Source organism: Oncorhynchus masou, chromosome 12, assembly GCF_036934945.1.
Source record: "Oncorhynchus masou masou isolate Uvic2021 chromosome 12, UVic_Omas_1.1, whole genome shotgun sequence".
NCBI lineage: Eukaryota > Metazoa > Chordata > Actinopteri > Salmoniformes > Salmonidae > Oncorhynchus > Oncorhynchus masou.
Window position 1 is genome coordinate 1,147,840 of NC_088223.1, and position 22,794 is coordinate 1,170,633.

The window sequence follows — 22,794 nt, forward strand, 5'->3', positions numbered from 1 at the left end:
TAGTCCAGGGACATCTCCACTGATACCCATGGACCTGTACATTAGTCCAGGGACATCTCCACTGATACCCATGGGCCTGTTCATTAGTCCAGGGACATCTCCACTGATACCCATGGACCTGTTCATTAGTCCAGGGACATCTCCACTGATACCCATGGGCCTGTTCATTAGTCCAGGGACATCTCCACTGATACCCATGGACCTGTCCATTAGTCATTAGTCCAGGGAAATCTCCACTGATACCCATGGGCCTGTTCATTAGTCATTAGTCCAGGGACATCTCCACTGATACCCATGGACCTGTCCATTAGTCCAGGGACATCTCCACTGATACCCATGGACCTGTCCATTAGTCCAGGGACATCTCCACTGATACCCATGGACCTGTTCATTAGTCATTAGTCCAGGGACATCTCCACTGATACCCATGAGCCTTTTCATTAGTAATTAGTCCAGGGACATCTCCACTGATACCCATGGACCTGTTCATTAGTCCAGGGACATCTCCACTGATACCCATGGGCCTGTCCATTAGTCCAGGGACATCTCCACTGATACCCATGGACCTGTACATTAGTCCAGGGACATCTCCACTGATACCCATGGACCTGTACATTAGTACAGGGACATCTCCACTTATACCCATGGACCTGTTCATTAGTCCAGGGACATCTCTGCTGATAGCCATGGACCTGTACATTAGTCCAGGGACATCTCCGCTGATACCCATGGACCTGTCCATTAGTCCAGGGACATCTCCACTTATAACCATGGACCTGTACATTAGTCCAGGGACATTTCCACTTATACCCATGAACCTGTACATTAGTCCAGGGACATCTCCACTGATACCCATGGACCTGTCCATTAGTCCAGGGACATCTCCACTGATACCCATGGACCTGTTCATTAGTCCAGGGACATCTCCACTGATACCCATGGACCTGTTCATTAGTCCAGGGACATTTCCACTTATACCCATGGACCTGTACATTAGTCCAGGGACATCTCCACTTATACCCATGGACCTGTACATTAGTCCAGGGACATCTCCACTTATACCCATGGACCTGTTCATTAGTCCAGGGACATCTCCACTGATACCCATGGACCTGTACATTAGACCAGGGACATCTCCACTTATACCCATGGACCTGTACATTAGTCCAGGGACATCTCCACTGATAGCCATGGACCTGTACATTAGTCCAGGGACATCTCCACTGATAGCCATGGACCTGTACATTAGTCCAGGGACATCTCCACTGATACCCATGGACCTGTTCATTAGTCCAGGGACATCTCCACTGATACCCATGGACCTGTACATTAGTCTAGGGACATCTCCACTGATACCCATGGACCTGTACATTAGTCCAGGGACATCTCCACTTATACCCATGGACCTGTTCATTAGTCCAGGGACATCTCCACTGATACCCATGGACCTGTACATTAGTCCAGGGACATCTCCACTGATACCCATGGACCTGTACATTAGTCCAGGGACATCTCCACTTATACCCATGGACCTGTTCATTAGTCCAGGGACATCTCCGCTGATAGCCATGGACCTGTACATTAGTCCAGGGACATCTCCACTTATACCCATGGTCCTGTACATTAGTCCAGGGACATCTCCACTGATACCCATGGACCTGTACATTAGTCCAGGGACATCTCCACTGATACCCATGGACCTGTACATTAGTCCAGGGACATCTCCACTTATACCCATGGACCTGTTCATTAGTCCAGGGACATCTCCACTGATAGCCATGGACCTGTACATTAGTCCAGGGACATCTCCACTGATACCCATGGACCTGTTCATTAGTCCAGGGACATCTCTGCTGATAGCCATGGACCTGTACATTAGTCCAGGGACATCTCCACTGATAGCCATGGACCTGTACATTAGTCCAGGGACATCTCCACCTATACCCATGGACCTGTACATTAGTCCTCGACATCTCCACTTATACCCATGGACCTGTACATTAGTCCAGGGACATCTCCACTTATACCCATGGACCTGTACATTAGTCCAGGGACATCTCCACTTATACCCATGGACCTGTTCATTAGTCCAGGGACATCTCCACTTATAACCATGGACCTGTACATTAGTCCAGGGACATCTCCACTGATACCCATGGACCTGTACATTAGTCCAGGGACATCTCCACTGATACCCATGGACCTGTACATTAGTCCAGGGACATCTCCACTGATACCCATGGACCTGTACATTAGTCCAGGGACATCTCCACTGATACCCATGGACCTGTACATTAGTCCAGGGACATCTCCACTGATACCCATGGACCTGTTCATTAGTCCAGGGACATCTCCACTGATACCCATGGACCTGTCCATTAGTCCAGGGACATTTCCACTTATACCCATGGACCTGTACATTAGTCCAGGGACATCTCCACTGATACCCATGGACCTGTACATTAGTCCAGGGACATCTCCACTTATACCCATGCTGGGCTTCATTTGACACAAACACTCGCATTAGAAATACCTGTTTCCTGAAGAAGCCAGTGTTGCTCTCTCTCAACTCCTCCCTTCATCCATTTGATGGGGACCAACCAGGTGTAACTAAAAAGACATGGGAACAGGATGGTCAGGTGACTGAATTAAAGATGATTTGGGGTTTATCATCATGACCTTATTGTTGAATGATCATGACCCAAGCTGAACGAACCCCCCTCCTTAACCCCAGGTAGTACTAACCCCAGACTGTACTAACCCCAGACTATACTAACCCCTCCTTAACCCCAGGATGTACTAACCCCTCCTTACCCCAGGCTGTACTAACCCCAGGATGTACTAACCCCTCCTTAATCCTAGGCTGTACTAACCCCTCCTTAACCCCAGACTATACTAACCCCTCCTTAACCCCAGACTATACTAACCCCTCCTTAACCCCAGACTATACTAACCCCTCCTTAACCCCAGACTATACTAACCCCTCCTTAACCCCAGACTATACTAACCCCTCCTTAACCCCAGACTATAATAACCCCTCCTTAACCCCAGGCTGTACTAACCCCTCCTTAACCCCAGACTATACTAACCCCTCCTTAACCCCAGACTATACTAACCCCTCCCTTAACCCCAGACTATACTAACCCCTCCTTAACCCCAGACTATACTAACCCCTCCTTAACCCCAGACTATACTAACCCCTCCTTAACCCCAGACTATACTAACCCCTCCCTTAACCCCAGACTATACTAACCCCTCCTTAACCCCAGACTATACTAACCCCTCCTTAACCCCAGGATGTACTAACCCCTCCTTACCCCAGGCTGTACTAACCCCAGGCTGTACTAACCCCTCCTTAACCCCAGACTGTACTAACCCCTCCTTAACCCCAGACTATACGAACCCTCCTTAACCCCAGGCTGTACTAACCCCTCCTTAATCCTAGGCTGTACTAACCCCTCCTTAACCCCAGACTATACTAACCCCTCCTTAACCCCAGACTATACTAACCCCTCCTTAACCCCAGACTATACTATCCCCTCCTTAACCCCAAACTGTACTAACCCCTCCTTAATCCCAGGCTGTACTAACCCCTCCTTAACCCCAGACTATACTAACCCCTCCTTAACCCCAGGCTGTACTAACCCCTCCTCAACCCCAGACTGTACTAACCCCTCCTTAACCCCAGACTGTACTAACCCCTCCTTAACCCCAGACTGTACTAACCCCTCCTTAACCCCAGACTGTACTAACCCCTCCTTAACCCCAGACTGTACTAACCCCTCCTTAACCCCAGACTATACTAACCCCTCCTTAACCCCAGGATGTACTAACCCCTCCTTACCCCAGGCTGTACTAACCCCAGGCTGTACTAACCCCTCCTTAACCCCAGACTGTACTAACCCCTCCTTAACCCCAGACTATACGAACCCTCCTTAACCCCAGGCTGTACTAACCCCTCCTTAATCCTAGGCTGTACTAACCCCTCCTTAACCCCAGACTATACTAACCCCTCCTTAACCCCAGACTATACTAACCCCTCCTTAACCCCAGACTATACTAACCCCTCCTTAACCCCAGACTATACTAACCCCTCCTTAACCCCGGACTATACTAACCCCTCCTTAACCCCAGACTATACTAACCCCTCCTTAACCCCAGACTGTACTAACCCCTCCTTAACCCCAGACTATACTAACCCCTCCTTAACCCCAGACTGTACTAACCCCTCCTTAACCCCAGACTGTACTAACCCCTCCTTAACCCCAGACTGTACTAACCCCTCCTTAACCCCAGACTGTACTAACCCCTCCTTAACCCCAGACTATACTAACCCCTCCTTAACCCCAGACTGTACTAACCCCTCCTTAACCCCAGACTATACTAACCCCTCCTTAACCCCAGACTGTACTAACCCCTCCTTAACCCCAGACTATACTAACCCCTCCTTAACCCCAGACTGTACTAACCCCAGACTGTACTAACCCCTCCTCAACCCCAGACTATACTAACCCCTCCTCAACCCCAGACTGTACTAACCCCTCCTTAACCCCAGACTATACTAACCCCTCCTTAACCCCAGGCTGTACTAACCCCTCCTTAACCCCAGACTATACTAACCCCTCCTTAACCCCAGACTGTACTAACCCCTCCTGAACCCCAGGCTGTACTAACCCCAGACTATACTAACCCCTCCTTAACCCCAGACTATACTAACTCCTCCTGAACCCCAGACTGTACTAACTCCTCCTGAACCCCAGACTGTACTAACCCCTCCTTAACCCCAGACTATACTAACCCCTCCTCAACCCCAGGCTGTACTAACCCCAGACTATACTAACCCCTCCTTAACCAAAGACTATACTAACCCCTCCTTAACCCCAGACTATACTAACCCCTCCTTAACCCCAGACTGTACTAACCCCTCCTTAACCCCAGACTATACTAACCCCTCCTTAACCCCAGAATATACTAACCCCTCCTCAACCCCAGACTGTACTAACCCCTCCTGAACCCCAGACTATACTAACCCCTCCTCAACCCCAGACTGTACTAACCCCTCCTTAACCCCAGACTATACTAACCCCTCCTTAACCCCAGACTATACTAACCCCTCCTTAACCCCAGACTATACTAACCCCTCCTGAACCCCAGACTATACTAACCCCTCCTCAACCCCAGACTGTACTAACCCCTCCTTAACCCCAGACTGTACTAACCCCTCCTTAACCCCAGACTATACTAACCCCTCCTTAACCCCAGGCTGTACTAACCCCTCCTTAACCCCAGACTATACTAACCCCTCCTTAACCCCAGGCTGTACTAACCCCTCCTTAACCCCAGACTATACTAACCCCTCCTTAACCCCAGACTATACTAACCCCTCCTTAACCCCAGGCTGTACTAACCCCTCCTTAACCCCAGACTATACTAACCCCTCCTTAACCCCAGACTATACTAACCCCTCCTTAACCCCAGGCTGTACTAACCCCCTTTACCCCAGACTATACTAACCCCTCCTTAACCAAAGACTATACTAACCCCTCCTTAACCCCAGACTATACTAACCCCTCCTTAACCCCAGACTATACTAACCCCTCCTTAACCAAAGACTATACTAACCCCTCCTTAACCCCAGACTGTACTAACCCCTCCTTAACCCCAGACTGTACTAACCCCTCCTTAACCCCAGACTATACTAACCCCTCCTTAACCCCAGACTGTACTAACCCCAGACTGTACTAACCCCTCCTCAACCCCAGACTATACTAACCCCTCCTTAAGCCCAGACTATACTAACCCCTCCTTAACCCCAGACTATACTAACCCCTCCTTAAGCCCAGACTATACTAACCCCTCCTTAACCCCAGACTATACTAACCCCTCCTTAACCAAAGACTATACTAACCCCTCCTTAACCCCAGACTATACTAACCCCTCCTTAACCCCAGACTATACTAACCCCTCCTTAACCCCAGACTATACTAACCCCTCCTTAACCCCAGGCTGTACTAACCCCTCCTTAACCCCAGACTGTACTAACCCCAGTATGTACTAACCCCTCCTTAACCCCAGACTGTACTAACCCCTCCTTAACCCCAGACTATACTAACCCCTCCTTAACCCCAGACTATACTAACCCCTCCTTAACCCCAGACTGTACTAACCCCAGTATGAACTAACCCCTCCTCAACCCCAGACTGTACTAACCCCTCCTTAACCCCAGACTATACTAACCCCTCCTTAACCCCAGGCTGTACTAACCCCTCCTTAACCCCGGACTATACTAACTCCTCCTGAACCCCAGACTGTACTAACTCCTCCTGAACCCCAGACTGTACTAACCCCTCCTTAACCCCAGACTATACTAACTCCTCCTGAACCCCAGACTGTACTAACTCCTCCTGAACCCCAGACTATACTAACCCCTCCTCAACCCCAGACTGTACTAACCCCAGACTGTACTAACCCCTCCTTAAGCCCAGACTATACTAACCCCTCCTTAACCCCAGGCTGTACTAACCCCTCCTTAACCCCAGACTATACTAACCCCTCCTTAACCCCAGACTGTACTAACCCCTCCTTAACCCCAGACTATACTAACCCCTCCTTAACCCCAGGCTGTACTAACCCCTCCTTAACCCCAGACTATACTAACCCCTCCTTAACCCCAGACTATACTAACCCCTCCTTAACCCCAGACTATACTAACCCCTCCTTAACCCCGGACTGTACTAACCCCTCCTCAACCCCAGACTGTACTAACCCCTCCTTAACCCCAGACTGTACTAACCCCTCCTTAACCCCAGGCTGTACTAACCCTCCTTAACCCCAGGCTGTACTAACCCCTCCTTAACCCCAGACTGTACTAACCCCTCCTTAACCCCAGACTATACTAACCCCTCCTTAACCCCAGACTGTACTAACCCCTCCTTAACCCCAGACTGTACTAACCCCTCCTTAACCCCAGACTGTACTAACCCCAGACTGTACTAACCCCTCCTTAACCCCAGACTGTACTAACCCCTCCTTAACCCCAGACTATACTAACCCCTCCTTAACCCCGGACTGTACTAACCCCTCCTCAACCCCAGACTGTACTAACCCCTCCTTAACCCCAGACTGTACTAACCCCTCCTTAACCCCAGACTGTACTAACCCCAGACTGTACTAACCCCTCCTTAACCCCAGACTGTACTAACCCCTCCTTAACCCCAGACTATACTAACCCCTCCTTAACCCCGGACTGTACTAACCCCTCCTCAACCCCAGACTGTACTAACCCCTCCTTAACCCCAGACTGTACTAACCCCTCCTTAACCCCAGACTGTACTAACCCCAGGCTGTACTAACCCCTCCTTAACCCCAGACTGTACTAACCCCAGACTGTACTAACCCCTCCTTAACCCCAGACTGTACTAACCCCTCCTTAACCCCAGACTATACTAACCCCTCCTTAACCCCAGACTATACTAACCCCTCCTTAACCCCAGACTGTACTAACCCCTCCTCAACCCCAGGCTGTACTAACCCCTCCTCAACTCCAGACTGTACTAACCCCTCCTTAACCCCAGACTATACTAACCCCTCCTTAACACCAGACTGTACTAACCCCTCCTTAACCCCAGACTGTACTAACCCCTCCTCAACCCCAGACTGTACTAACCCCTCCTTAACCCCAGACTGTACTAACCCCAGACTGTACTAACCCCTCCTCAACCCCAGACTGTACTAACCCCTCCTTAACCCCAGACTGTACTAACCCCTCCTCAACCCCAGACTGTACTAACCCCTCCTTAACCCCAGACTGTACTAACCCCAGACTGTACTAACCCCTCCTCAACCCCAGACTGTACTAACCCCTCCTTAACCCCAGACTGTACTAACCCCTCCTCAACCCCAGACTGTACTAACCCCTCCTTAACCCCAGACTGTACTAACCCCAGGCTGTACTAACCCCTCCTTAACCCCAGACTATACTAACCCCTCCTTAACCCCAGACTGTACTAACCCCTCTTTAACCCCAGACTGTACTAACCCCTCCTTAACCCCAGACTGTACTAACCCCTCCTTAACCCCAGACTATACTAACCCCTCCTTAACCCCAGACTGTACTAACCCCTCCTTAACCCCAGACTGTACTAACCCCTCCTTAACCCCAGACTGTACTAACCCCAGACTGTACTAACCCCTCCTTAACCCCAGGCTGTACTAACCCCTCTTTAACCCCAGACTGTACTAACCCCTCCTTAACCCCAGACTGTACTAACCCCAGACTGTACTAACCCCTCCTTAACCCCAGGCTGTACTAACCCCTCCTGAACCCCGGACTATACTAAGCCCTCCTTAACCCCAGACTATACTAAGCCCTCCTTAACCCCAGACTATACTAACCCCTCCTTAACCCCAGACTATACTAACCCCTCCTTAACCCCAGGCTGTACTAACCCCTCCTTAACTCCAGACTATACTAACCCCTCCCTTAACCCCAGACTATACTAACCCCTCCTTAACCCCAGACTATACTAACCCCTCCTTAACCCCAGACTGTACTAACCCCTCCTGAACCCCAGACTATACTAACCCCTCCTTAACCCCAGACTGTACTAACCCCTCCTTAACCCCAGACTGTACTAACCCCAGGCTGTACTAACCCCTCCTTAACCCCAGACTATACTAACCCCTCCTTAACCCCAGACTATACTAACCCCTCCTTAACCCCAGACTATACTAACCCCTCCTTAACCCCGGACTGTACTAACCCCTCCTCAACCCCAGACTGTACTAACCCCTCCTTAACCCCAGACTGTACTAACCCCTCCTTAACCCCAGGCTGTACTAACCCTCCTTAACCCCAGGCTGTACTAACCCCTCCTTAACCCCAGACTGTACTAACCCCTCCTTAACCCCAGACTATACTAACCCCTCCTTAACCCCAGACTGTACTAACCCCTCCTTAACCCCAGACTGTACTAACCCCTCCTTAACCCCAGACTATACTAACCCCTCCTCAACCCCAGACTGTACTAACCCCAGACTATACTAACCCCTCCTTAACCCCAGACTGTACTAACCCCTCCTTAACCCCAGGCTGTACTAACCCTCCTTAACCCCAGACTGTACTAACCCCTCCTTAACCCCAGACTATACTAACCCCTCCTTAACCCCAGACTATACTAACCCCTCCTTAACCCCAGGCTGTACTAACCCCAGACTATACTAACCCCTCCTCAACCCCAGACTATACTAACCCCTCCTTAACCCCAGGCTGTACTAACCCCAGACTATACTAACCCCTCCTTAACCCCAGACTGTACTAACCCCTCCTTAACCCCAGACTATACTAACCCCTCCTTAACCCCAGACTGTACTAACCCCTCCTTAACCCCAGACTATACTAACCCCTCCTTAACCCCACTAACCCCTCCTTAACCCCAGACTATACTAACCCCTCCTTAACCCCAGACTGTACTAACCCCCCCTCCTCAACCCCAGACTGTACTAACCCCTCCTTAACCCCAGACTGTACTAACCCCTCCTTAACCCCAGACTGTACTAACCCCAGACTGTACTAACCCCTCCTTAACCCCAGACTGTACTAACCCCTCCTTAACCCCAGACTATACTAACCCCTCCTTAACCCCGGACTGTACTAACCCCTCCTCAACCCCAGACTGTACTAACCCCTCCTTAACCCCAGACTGTACTAACCCCTCCTTAACCCCAGACTGTACTAACCCCAGGCTGTACTAACCCCTCCTTAACCCCAGACTGTACTAACCCCAGACTGTACTAACCCCTCCTTAACCCCAGACTGTACTAACCCCAGACTGTACTAACCCCTCCTTAACCCCAGACTATACTAACCCCTCCTTAACCCCAGACTATACTAACCCCTCCTTAACCCCAGACTGTACTAACCCCTCCTCAACCCCAGGCTGTACTAACCCCTCCTCAACTCCAGACTGTACTAACCCCTCCTTAACCCCAGACTATACTAACCCCTCCTTAACCCCAGACTGTACTAACCCCTCCTTAACCCCAGACTGTACTAACCCCTCCTTAACCCCAGACTGTACTAACCTCTCCTTAACCCCAGACTGTACTAACCCCTCCTTAACCCCAGACTATACTAACTCCTCCTTAACCCCAGACTGTACTAACCCCAGGCTGTACTAACCCCTCCTTAACCCCAGACTATACTAACCCCTCCTTAACCCCAGACTATACTAACCCCTCCTTAACCCCAGACTGTACTAACCCCTCCTCAACCCCAGACTGTACTAACCCCTCCTTAACCCCAGACTGTACTAACCCCAGACTGTACTAACCCCTCCTCAACCCCAGACTGTACTAACCCCTCCTTAACCCCAGACTGTACTAACCCCTCCTCAACCCCAGACTGTACTAACCCCTCCTTAACCCCAGACTGTACTAACCCCAGACTGTACTAACCCCTCCTCAACCCCAGACTGTACTAACCCCTCCTTAACCCCAGACTGTACTAACCCCTCCTCAACCCCAGACTGTACTAACCCCTCCTTAACCCCAGACTGTACTAACCCCAGACTGTACTAACCCCTCCTCAACCCCAGACTGTACTAACCCCTCCTTAACCCCAGACTGTACTAACCCCAGGCTATACTAACCCCTCCTTAACCCCAGACTATACTAACCCCTCCTTAACCCCAGACTGTACTAACCCCTCTTTAACCCCAGACTGTACTAACCCCTCCTTAACCCCAGGCTATACTAATCCCTCCTTAACCCCAGACTGTACTAACCCCTCTTTAACCCCAGACTGTACTAACCCCTCCTTAACCCCAGACTGTACTAACCCCTCCTTAACCCCAGGCTATACTAATCCCTCCTTAACCCCAGACTGTACTAACCCCAGGCTGTACTAACCCCTCCTTAACCCCAGACTGTACTAACCCCTCCTTAACCCCAGACTGTACTAACCCCAGGCTGTACTAACCCCTCCTTAACCCCAGACTGTACTAACCCCTCCTTAACCCCAGACTGTACTAACCCCTCCTCAACCCCAGACTGTACTAACCCCTCCTTAACCCCAGACTGTACTAACCCCAGACTGTACTAACCCCTCCTCAACCCCAGACTGTACTAACCCCTCCTTAACCCCAGACTGTACTAACCCCTCCTCAACCCCAGACTGTACTAACCCCTCCTTAACCCCAGACTATAATAACCCCTCCTTAACCCCAGACTGTACTAACCCCTCCTTAACCCCAGACTGTACTAACCCCTCCTTAACCCCAGACTGTACTAACCCCTCCTCAACCCCAGACTATACTAACCCCTCCTTAACCCCAGACTGTACTAACCCCAGGCTGTACTAACCCCTCCTTAACCCCAGACTATACTAACCCCTCCTTAACCCCAGACTGTACTAACCCCTCTTTAACCCCAGACTGTACTAACCCCTCCTTAACCCCAGACTGTACTAACCCCTCCTTAACCCCAGGCTATACTAACCCCTCCTTAACCCCAGACTGTACTAACCCCTCCTTAAACCCAGACTATACTAACCCCTCCTTAACCCCAAACTATACTAACCCCTCCTTAACCCCAGACTGTACTAACCCCTCAACCCCAGACTGTACTAACCCCTCCTTAACCCCAGACTGTACTAACCCCTCCTTAACCCCAGACTGTACTAACCCTCCTTAACCCCAGACTATACTAACCCCTCCTCAACCCCAGACTGTACTAACCCCTCCTTAACCCCAGACTATACTAACCCCTCCTTAACCCCAGGCTGTACTAACCCCTCTTTAACCCCAGACTGTACTAACCCCTCCTTAACCCCAGACTATACTAACCCCTCCCTTAACCCCAGACTGTACTAACCCCTCCTTAACCCCAGACTATACTAACCCCTCCTTAACCCCAGACTGTACTAACCCCTCCTTAACCCCAGACTGTACTAACCCCTCCTTAACCCCAGGCTGTACTAACCCCTCCTGAACCCCGGACTATACTAAGCCCTCCTTAACCCCAGACTATACTAAGCCCTCCTTAACCCCAGACTATACTAACCCCTCCTTAACCCCAGACTATACTAACCCCTCCTTAACCCCAGGCTGTACTAACCCCTCCTTAACTCCAGACTATACTAACCCCTCCCTTAACCCCAGACTATACTAACCCCTCCTTAACCCCAGACTATACTAACCCCTCCTTAACCCCAGACTGTACTAACCCCTCCTTAACCCCAGGCTGTACTAACCCCTCCTTAACCCCAGACTGTACTAACCCCTCCTTAACCCCAGACTGTACTAACCCCTCCTTAACCCCAGACTGTACTAACCCCTCCTTAACCCCAGGCTGTACTAACCCCAGACTATACTAACCCCTCCTCAACCCCAGACTGTACTAACCCCTCCTTAACCCCAGACTATACTAACCCCAGACTGTACTAACCCCTCCTTAACCCCAGACTGTACTAACCCCTCCTCAACCCCAGACTGTACTAACCCCTCCTTAACCCCAGACTGTACTAACCCCAGACTGTACTAACCCCTCCTTAACCCCAGACTGTACTAACCCCTCCTCAACCCCAGACTGTACTAACCCCTCCTTAACCCCAGACTGTACTAACCCCAGACTGTACTAACCCCTCCTTAACCCCGGACTATACTAACCCCTCCTTAACCCCAGACTGTACTAACCCCAGACTGTACCATCCCAGGCTGTACTAACCCCTCCTTAACCCCGGACTATACTAACCCCTCCTTAACCCCAGACTATACTAACCCCTCCTTAACCCCAGACTGTACTAACCCCTCCTTAACCCCAGACTGTACTAACCCCTCCTTAACCCCAGACTGTACTAACCCCTCCTCAACCCCAGACTGTACTAACCCCAGGCTGTACTAACCCCTCCTTAACCCCAGGCTGTACTAACCCCTCCTTAACCCCAGACTATACTAACCCCTCCTTAACCCCAGACTATACTAACCCCTCCTTAACCCCAGACTGTACTAACCCCTCCTTAACCCCGGACTATACTAACCCCTCCTTAACCCCAGGCTGTACTAACCCTCCTTAACCCCAGGCTGTACTAACCCCTCCTTAACCCCAGGCTGTACTAACCCCTCCTTAACCCCAGACTGTACTAACCCCTCCTTAACCCCAGACTATACTAACCCCTCCTTAACCCCAGACTATACTAACCCTCCTTAACCCCAGACTATACTAACCCCTCCTTAACCCCAGACTATAATAACCCCTCCTTAACCCCAGACTATACTAACCCCTCCTTAACCCCAGACTATAATAACCCTCCTTAACCCCAGACTATACTAACCCCTCCTCAACCCCAGACTGTACTAACCCCAGACTATACTAACCCCTCCTTAACCCCAGACTATACTAACCCCTCCTCAACCCCAGACTGTACTAACCCCTCCTTAACCCCAGACTGTACTAACCCCTCCTTAACCCCAGACTGTACTAACCCCTCCTCAACCCCAGACTATACTAACCCCTCCTTAATCCCAGGCTGTACTAACCCCTCCTTAACCCCAGGCTGTACTAACCCCTCCTTAACCCCAGACTATACTAACCCCTCCTCAACCCCAGACTGTACTAACCCCAGACTATACTAACCCCTCCTTAACCCCAGACTATACTAACCCCTCCTTAACCCCAGACTATACTAACCCCTCCTTAACCCCAGACTGTACTAACCCCTCCTTAACCCCAGACTGTACTAACCCCTCCTTAACCCCAGGCTGTACTAACCCCAGGCTGTACTAACCTGTCCTTAACCCCAGTATGTACTAACCCCTCCTTAACCCCAGGCTCTACTAACCCGTCCTTAACCCCAGACTATACTAACCCCTCCTTAACCCCAGGCTGTACTAACCCCAGGCTGTACTAACCCCTCCTTAACCCCAGTATGTACTAACCCCTCCTTAACCCCAGGCTGTTGGGGGTTAACTAACTGCCTTGTTGTTGAGGGTTAACTGCCTTGCTGTTGGGGGTTAACTAACTGCCTTGTTGTTGGGGGTTAACTAACTGCCCTGCTGTGCTTTGGCAAAGTGGGTGGGTTTATATCCTTCCTGTTTGGCCCTGTCCGGGGGTGTCATCGGATGGGGCCACAGTGTCTCCTGACCCCTCCTGTCTCAGCCTCCAGTATTTATACTGCAGTAGTTTATGTGTCGGGGGGCTAGGGTCAGTTGTTATATCTGGAGTACTTCTCCTGTCCTATCCGGTGTCCTGTGTGAATTTAAGTATGCTCTCTCTAATTCTCTCTATCTTTCTCTCTCTCGGAGGACCTGAGCCCTAGGACCATGCCTCAGGACTACCTGACATGATGACTCCTTGCTGTCCCCAGTCCACCTGGCCGTGCTGCTGCTCCAGTTTCAACTGTTCTGCCTGTGATTATTATTATTTGACCATGCTGTTCATTTATGAACATTTGAACATCTTGGCCATGTTCTGTTATAATCTCCACCCGGCACAGCCAGAAGAGGACTGGCCACCCCACATAGCCTGGTTCCTCTCTAGGTTTCTTCCTAGGTTTTGGCCTTTCTAGGGAGTTTTTCCTAGCCACCGTGCTTCTACACCTGCATTGCTTGCTGTTTGGTGTTTTAGGCTGGGTTTCTGTACAGCACTTTGAGATATCAGCCGATGTATGGAGGGCTATATAAATACATTTGATTTGATGCAGGGGGTCAACTGCCTGCCTTGCCGCAGGGGGTCAACTGCCTGCCTTGCCGCAGGGGGTCAACTGCCTGCCTTGCCGCAGGGGGTCAACTGCCTGCCTTGCCGCAGGGGGTCAACTGCCTGCCTTGCCGCAGGGGGTCAACTGCCTGCCTTGCCGCAGGGGGTCAACTGCCTGCCTTGCCGCAGGGGGTCAACTGCCTGCCTTGCCGCAGGGGGTCAACTGCCTGCCTTGCCGCTGGGGGTCAACTGCCTGCCTTGCCGCTGGGGGTCAACTGCCTGCCTTGCCGCTGGGGGTCAACTGCCTGCCTTGCCGCTGGGGGTCAACTGCCTGCCTTGCCGCTGGGGGTCAACTGCCTGCCTTGCCGCTGGGGGTCAACTGCCTGCCTTGCCGCTGGGGGTCAACTGCCTGCCTTGCCGCTGGGGGTCAACTGCCTGCCTTGCCGCTGGGGGTCAACAGCCTTGTCGCTGGGGGTCAACAGCCTTGTCGTTGGGGGTCAACTGCCTTGTCGTTGGGGGTCAACTGCCTGCCTTGCCGCTGGGGGTCAACTGCCTGCCTTGCCGCTGGGGGTCAACTGCCTGCCTTGCCGCTGGGGGTCAACTGCCTGCCTTGCCGCTGGGGGTCAACTGCCTGCCTTGCCGCTGGGGGTCAACTGCCTGCCTTGCCGCTGGGGGTCAACTGCCTGCCTTGCCGCTGGGGGTCAACTGCCTGCCTTGCCGCTGGGGGTCAACTGCCTGCCTTGCCGCTGGGGGTCAACAGCCTTGTCGCTGGGGGTCAACAGCCTTGTCGCTGGGGGTCAACAGCCTTGTCGTTGGGGGTCAACTGCCTTGTCGTTGGGGGTCAACTGCCTTGTCGTTGGGGGTCAACTGCCTTGTCGTTGGGGGTCAACTGGGCAGAACGGCTCGGGGATTACAAACAGCAACTGGCCCAACGCTCTTAACCTCTATGCTACCTGCAACCCCTGGTCTATGGTAAAACAGCATCACAGAACTGAGCTCAAGAAGAATATTTACTTGTATGGAGAGGGTCTGTCCACTACAGAGTCAGGGTCCAGGAGGAAGTGCTTCTGGGTAATGTGTCCCGTGGCCGTATCTATGGTAACCACTGGGAAGCCCATCTGAAGGATCCAGCGGTTCATGATGTCATGCACTGTGTGAGGTAGACTCATCCCTGGAGTGGTGAGGACTGCCTTTCAGAGGATGGAACACATAACAACACCTTAATGATAGAGATTACAACGGCACCATCTCTAGGGTCGTTCAAGACAGATTTAATGATAGAGAGTACAACGGCACCATCTCTAGGGTCGTTTAAGACAGATTTAATGATAGAGAGTACAACGGCACCATCTCTAGGGTCGTTCAAGACAGAGTTAATGAAGGAGAGTACAACGTCACCATCTCTAGGGTCGTTCAAGACAGATTTAATGATAGAGAGTACAACGGCACCATCTCTAGGGTCGTTTAAGACAGATTTAATGAAGGAGAGTACAACGGCACCATCTCTAAGGTCGTTCAAGACAGATTTAATGATAGTGAGTACAACGGCACCATCTCTAGGGTCGTTCAAGACAGATTTAATGAAGGAGAGTACAACGGCACCATCTCTAGGGTTGTTCAATACAGATTTAATGATAGTGGGTACAACAGCACCATCTCTAGGGTCGTTCAAGACAGATTTAATGATAGAGAGTACAACGGCACCATCTCTAGGGCCGTTCAATACAGATTTAATGAAGGAGAGTACAACGGCACCATCTCTAGGGTCGTTCAGAACCAGTGGTGGGCCGTCAGGCCCAGCAAGGCCTTCTCTGCTGGCCTAAACATCATCAGAATATATATATTTTTAAAATATATTTTCCCACAAATATGTATTAAATTATTCCCCAGAGTAAGAGTTACACTCTTCATTTCATAGCGTTCCTCTTGGTTGCACTGCTTCCAGCCCCAGGTTGAGATTTGGAGGGCTGGTCTTTATGTTGGATATTTTATCCAATCATATTCAGCCATCATGTGTTGCCAGTGGTCTAAAATCTGCCCTCAGAACTTCAGAATCAACAGTGCGGGCGCTTGTAGCTTAAAGTGAATGGAAATTAAAATTTAGTGTCAACCTATCAGATTTAGAGTTGGCTATTGTACGCCTGCTGGCTGGCTCCAGTGTTACACAGGAGCCAGCTAGCAGGCGTAGTGCCTGCACGTCTTTTGATTGGATTACCAACTAGGAAACTAGGAAACTAAAATTGATCAACGATTGATCAACGAATTAATTCGCATACTACTAAACTGTTTTTTCAACCCACAATGGCGGAAGGAGAAGATATCGATTTGGTCGAGGATATAATTATAACGCCATTCTCAAGACAAACTTTTCAAGAAAAGTTAGACATTGTCAGGAGAGGTAGACGCCGACGCTACAAAGCCGATGCTACAAAGACAGGCTCCGAGAAGCACTGCAAACTGTACTGCTGAGAATGCCTATTATTTGCAAGTGATCGATTTGGTGTTTGGAGCCACACTGGCTTTGCAAACCTGAGTTGTCTAACCAAGGCAGCAACGAGACACCAAAGTACCTGCTGGGCACCTACAAACAATGGTGCTTTTGAAAACGTTTGGGGACACCCGAGTGGATCTACAGCTCAATGAACAAGCACGCAGGGGAACGAAGCTGCACAATGAAAAGGTATTGTACTCTTCCCCTGCAATTCTCTGAATACAAATTTCAATTTCAAGGTGATGCAACGCCTGGTTATACTGCGTTTCTGTCTAAATGTATCGTGTCTAGAGCCATGGCATCATAATGACGGTGGATTAATTCGGGTGGGACTGTGTAGGAATTCACTGAAGGCCCAAGCCCCAGAACCACGACACGCTACTGTTCAGAACAGATTTAATGATAGAGAGTACAAAGGCACCATCTCTAGGGTCGTTGAAGACAGATTTAATGAAGGAGAGTACAACGGCACCATCTCTAGGGTCGCTGAAGACAGATTTAATGAAGGAGAGTACAACGGCACCATCTCTAGGGTCGTTCAAGACAGATTTAATGATAGAGAGTACAACGGCACCATCTCTAGGGTCATTCAAGACAGATTTAATGATAGAGAGTACAACGGCACCATCTCTAGGGTCGTTCAAGACAGATTTATTGAAGGAGAGTACAACGGCACCATCTCTCGAGTCATTCAAGACATATTTAATGATAGAGAGTGCAACGGCACCATCTCTAGGGTCGTTCAAGACATATTTAATGATAGTGAGTACAACGGCACCATCTCTAGGGTCGTTCAAGACAGATTTCAACCACGGGGGTTTTCCACACAATACCCGATTATATTTAATACTCATTTTAGTAGAAAGCTAATTGTAGATTGAAAATGAGATAGAGAGACAGATCATAGAGAGAATATAGAGGACTATTTATCATACTGTATCCATGGTGAAGATGATCCCAGAGAGGAGAAAGGGAGATCATAGAGATGGTAGACAGATCATAGAGAGAGTATAGAGGTCTATTTATCATACTGTATCCATGGTGAAGATGATCCCAGAGAGGAGAAAGGGAGATCATAGAGATGGTAGACAGATCATAGAGAGAGTATAGAGGTCTATTTATCATACTGTATAAATGGTAGAAAATAGGACTTACTTTCTGAAGATGATCCCAGAGATCTGAATACACTGTGTTGTTGAAGGCAAACTCATTCAGGTATGACTGAGAGAGAGAGGACAGAGAGAAGAAAGAGAGAGAAGAGAGAGAGGAGAAAGAGAGAGGAGAGAGGACAGAGAGTGAGAGAGTGAGAGAGTGAGAGTGAGAGAGTGAGAGAGTGAGAGAGTAGAGAGTGAGAGGGGAGAGAGTGAGTGAGAGGGGAGAGAGTGAGAGAGAGAGGAGAGAGGAGAGAGAGGAAAGAGGAGAGAGAGAGAGAGAGTAGAGAGAGAGAGGGGAGAGAGAGAGAGAGAGAGAGAGAGAGAGAGAGAGAGGAGAGAGAGAGTGAGAGAGAGGAGAGAGAGTGAGAGAGAGGAGAGAGAGTGAGAGAGTAGAGAGAGAGTGAGAGAGGAGAGAGAGAGGGAGGAGAGAGGAGAGAGAGGAGAGAGAGAGGAGAGAGAGGAGAGAGGAAAGAGAGGAGAGAGAGTGAGAGAGTAGAGAGAGAGGGGAGAGAGAGAGAGAGAGAGAGAGAGAGAGAGAGAGAGAGAGAGGAGAGAGAGAGAGAGGAGAGAGTGAGAGAGTAGAGAGAGAGAGGGGAGAGAGAGAGAGGAGAGAGAGGAGAGAGAGTGAGAGAGAGTGAGAGAGAGTGAGAGAGTAGAGAGAGAGTGAGAGAGGAGAGTGAGAGAGTAGAGAGAGAGTGGGAGGAGAGAGGAGAGAGAGGAGAGAGAGAGGAGAGAGGAGAGAGGAGAGGAGAGGAGTGAGAGAGAGAGGAGAGAGAGTGAGAGTGAGGGGAGAGAGAGTGAGAAAGTGAGAGAGGAGAGAGAGTGAGAAGGGAGAGAGAGGATAGAGTGAGAGAGTGAGAGGGGAGAGAGGAAAGAGTGAGAGAGTGAGAGAGGAGAGAGAGGAGCGAGAGGAAAGGAGAGAGAGAGCGAGAGAGAGGGGAGAGGGGAGAGAGTGAGAGAGTGAGAGGGGAGAGAGGAGAGGAGAGAGAGGAGCGAGAGGAAAGGAGAGAGAGGAGAGAGTGGAGAGAGAGTGAGAGAGTGAGAGAGAGAGAGGGAGGGAGAGGAGAGAGAGGTGAGAGAGTCAGAGGAGAGAGAGTGGAGAGTGAGAGGAGAGAGTGGAGAGAGAGTGGAAAGAGAGGAGAGAGAGTGGAGAGAGTGAGAGAGAGAGAGTGGAGAGAGTGAGAGAGAGAGAGGAGAGAGAGAGAGGAGAGAGAGTGAGAGAGAGAGTAAGAGGGGAGAGAGAAGTGGTGGAGGTGTCATGATGTCGGTTGATTCACTGCTGTCTCCACCGACCTCATCTGACCCCTGGACAACATACTGTAGACCACCTCTGATGACTTCTGTAACTACTTCTGTAACTACTACTCACAGTGAGTCCTCTGGTTAATATACTGTAACTATACTCACAGTGAGTCCTCTGGTGAATATACTGTAACTACACTCACAGTGAGTCCTCTGCTTAATGCACTGTGACTATACTCACAGTGAGTCCTCTGGTTAATATACTGTGACTATACTCACAGTGAGTCCTCTGGTGAATATACTCACAGTGAGTCCTCTGGTTAATATACTCACAGTGAGTCCTCTGGTTAATATACTCACAGTGAGTCCTCTGGTTAATACACTCACAGTGAGTCCTCTGGTTAATACACTCACAGTGAGTCCTCTGGTTAATATACTGTAACTATACTCACAGTGAGTCCTCTGGTTAATATACTGTAACTACACTCACAGTGAGTCCTCTGGTTAATATACTGTAACTATACTCACAGTGAGTCCTCTGGTGAATATACTGTAACTATACTCACAGTGAGTCCTCTGCTTAATGCACTGTGACTATACTCACAGTGAGTCCTCTGGTTAATATACTGTGACTATACTCACAGTGAGTCCTCTGGTGAATATACTCACAGTGAGTCCTCTGGTTAATATACTCACAGTGAGTCCTCTGGTTAATATACTCACAGTGAGTCCTCTGGTTAATATACTCACAGTGAGTCCTCTGGTTAATATACTCACAGTGAGTCCTCTGGTTAATATACTCACAGTGAGTCCTCTGGTTAATATACTCACAGTGAGTCCTCTGGTTAATATACTCACAGTGAGTCCTCTGGTTAATATACTCACAGTGAGTCCTCTGGTTAATACACTCACAGTGAGTCCTCTGGTTAATACACTAACTATACTCACAGTGAGTCCTCTGGTTAATATACTGTAACTATACTCACAGTGAGTCCTCTGGTTAATACACTGCCTATACTCACAGTGAGTCCTCTGGTTAATATACTGTAACTATACTCACAGTGAGTCCTCTGGTTAATATACTGTAACTATACTCACAGTGAGTCCTCTGGTTAATATACTGTAACAATACTCACAGTGAGTCCTCTGGTTAATATACTGTAACTACACTCACAGTGAGTCCTCTGGTTAATATACTGTAACTATACTCACAGTGAGTCCTCTGGTTAATACACTGCCTATACTCACAGTGAGTCCTCTGGTTAATATACTGTAACTATACTCACAGTGAGTCCTCTGGTTAATATACTGTAACTATACTCACAGTGAGTCCTCTGGTTAATATACTGTAACTATACTCACAGTGAGTCCTCTGGTTAATATACTGTAACTATACTCACAGTGAGTCCTCTGGTTAATACATTGTAACAATACTCACACTAAGTCCTCTGGTTAATACACTCACAGTGAGTCCTCTGGTTAATACATTGTAACAATACTCACACTAAGTCCTCTGGTTAATACATTGTAACAATACTCAGTGAGTCCTCTGGTTAATATACTCACAGTGAGTCCTCTGGTTAATATACTGTAACAATACTCACAGTGAGTCCTCTGGTTAATACATTGTAACAATACTCACACTAAGTCCTCTGGTTAATACATTGTAACAATACTCACAGTGAGTCCTCTGGTTAATATACTCACAGTGAGTCCTCTGGTTAATATACTCACAGTGAGTCCTCTGGTTAATATACTGTAACAATACTCACAGTGAGTCCTCTGGTTAATACATTGTAACAATACTCACACTAAGTCCTCTGGTTAATACATTGTAACAATACTCACAGTGAGTCCTCTGGTTAATATACTCACAGTGAGTCCTCTGGTTAATATACTGTAACTATACTCACAGTGAGTTCTCTGGTTAATACATTGTAACAATACTCACAGTGAGTCCTCTGGTTAATATACTGTAACTATACTCACAGTGAGTCCTCTGGTTAATACATTGTAACATTACTCACAGTGAGTCCTCTGGTTAATACATTGTAACAATACTCACACTAAGTCCTCTGGTTAATATACTCACAGTGAGTCCTCTGGTTAATATACTGTAACAATACTCACACTAAGTCCTCTGGTTAATACACTCACAGTGAGTCCTCTGGTTAATACATTGTAACATTACTCACACTAAGTCCTCTGGCGAAGACCGGCTCTGTCAGGAACTCAGAAAGCATCCTCAGAACTGCAGCACCCTGGGTGGAAGAGATCACAGGATTTGAGAAAGAGAAAAACTGTCACATTGGAGTTTTGAGTTTTCTTTCCAGTCAGATCAACAAATATTCTGGGACCTCTTTACTTGAGAGTAGATGTAACCATGGAGCTCCCTACTACACCAGAGAGAGAAGAAGTAACCATGGAGCTCCCTACTACACCAGAGAGAGAAGGTGTAACCATGGAGCTCCCTACAACACCAGAGAGAGAAGGTGTAACCATGTAACTACACCAGAGAGAGGCCCAACCATGGATCTCCTTCTACACTAGAGAGAAGGTGTAAACATGGATCTCCTTCTACACTAGAGAGAAGGTGTAAACATGGAACTCCCTACTACACTAGAGAGAAGGTGTAACCATGGAGCTCCCTACTACACCAGAGAGAAGGTGTAACCATGGATCTCCCTACTACACCAGAGAGAGAAGGTGTAACCATGGATCTCCCTACTACACCAGAGAGAGAAGGTGTAACCATGGATCTCCCTACTACACCAGAGAGAGAAGGTGTAACCATGGATCTCCCTACTACACCAGAGAGAGAAGGTGTAACCATGGAGCTCCCTACTACACCAGAGAGAGAAGGTGTAACCATAGAGCTCCCTACTACACTAGAGAGAAGGTGTAACCATGGAGCTCTCTACTACACCAGAGAGAGAAGTTTTAACCATGAAGCTCCCTACTACACGAGAGAGAAGGTGTAACCATGGATCTCCCTACTACACCAGAGAGAGAAGGTGTAACCATGGATCTCCCTACTACACCAGAGAGAGAAGGTGTAACCATGGATCTCCCTACTACACCAGAGAGAGAAGGTGTAACCATGGATCTCCCTACTACACCAGAGAGAGAAGGTGTAACCATGGATCTCCCTACTACACCAGAGAGAGAAGGTGTAACCATGGAGCTCCCTACTACACCAGAGAGAGAAGGTGTAAC

General features: G+C 49.2%; 1 protein-coding gene across 3 annotated transcripts in view; it reads right to left on the reverse strand.

Annotated features, from left to right (window-relative positions):
- The window catches only part of LOC135549455 (aminopeptidase Ey-like), an 80,208-nt gene that overhangs the window by 14,148 nt on the left and 43,266 nt on the right, over positions 1 to 22,794 (reverse strand). For all 3 annotated transcript variants that reach the window (XM_064979436.1, XM_064979437.1, XM_064979438.1), the window contains exons 9-12: positions 21,774 to 21,839; positions 18,338 to 18,403; positions 15,706 to 15,881; positions 2,534 to 2,610 (exon numbers count right to left, since the gene is read on the reverse strand). In XM_064979436.1, the coding sequence (XP_064835508.1) occupies positions 2,534 to 2,610; positions 15,706 to 15,881; positions 18,338 to 18,403; positions 21,774 to 21,839 (385 nt within the window). The remainder of the gene's footprint in view (positions 1 to 2,533; positions 2,611 to 15,705; positions 15,882 to 18,337; positions 18,404 to 21,773; positions 21,840 to 22,794) is intronic.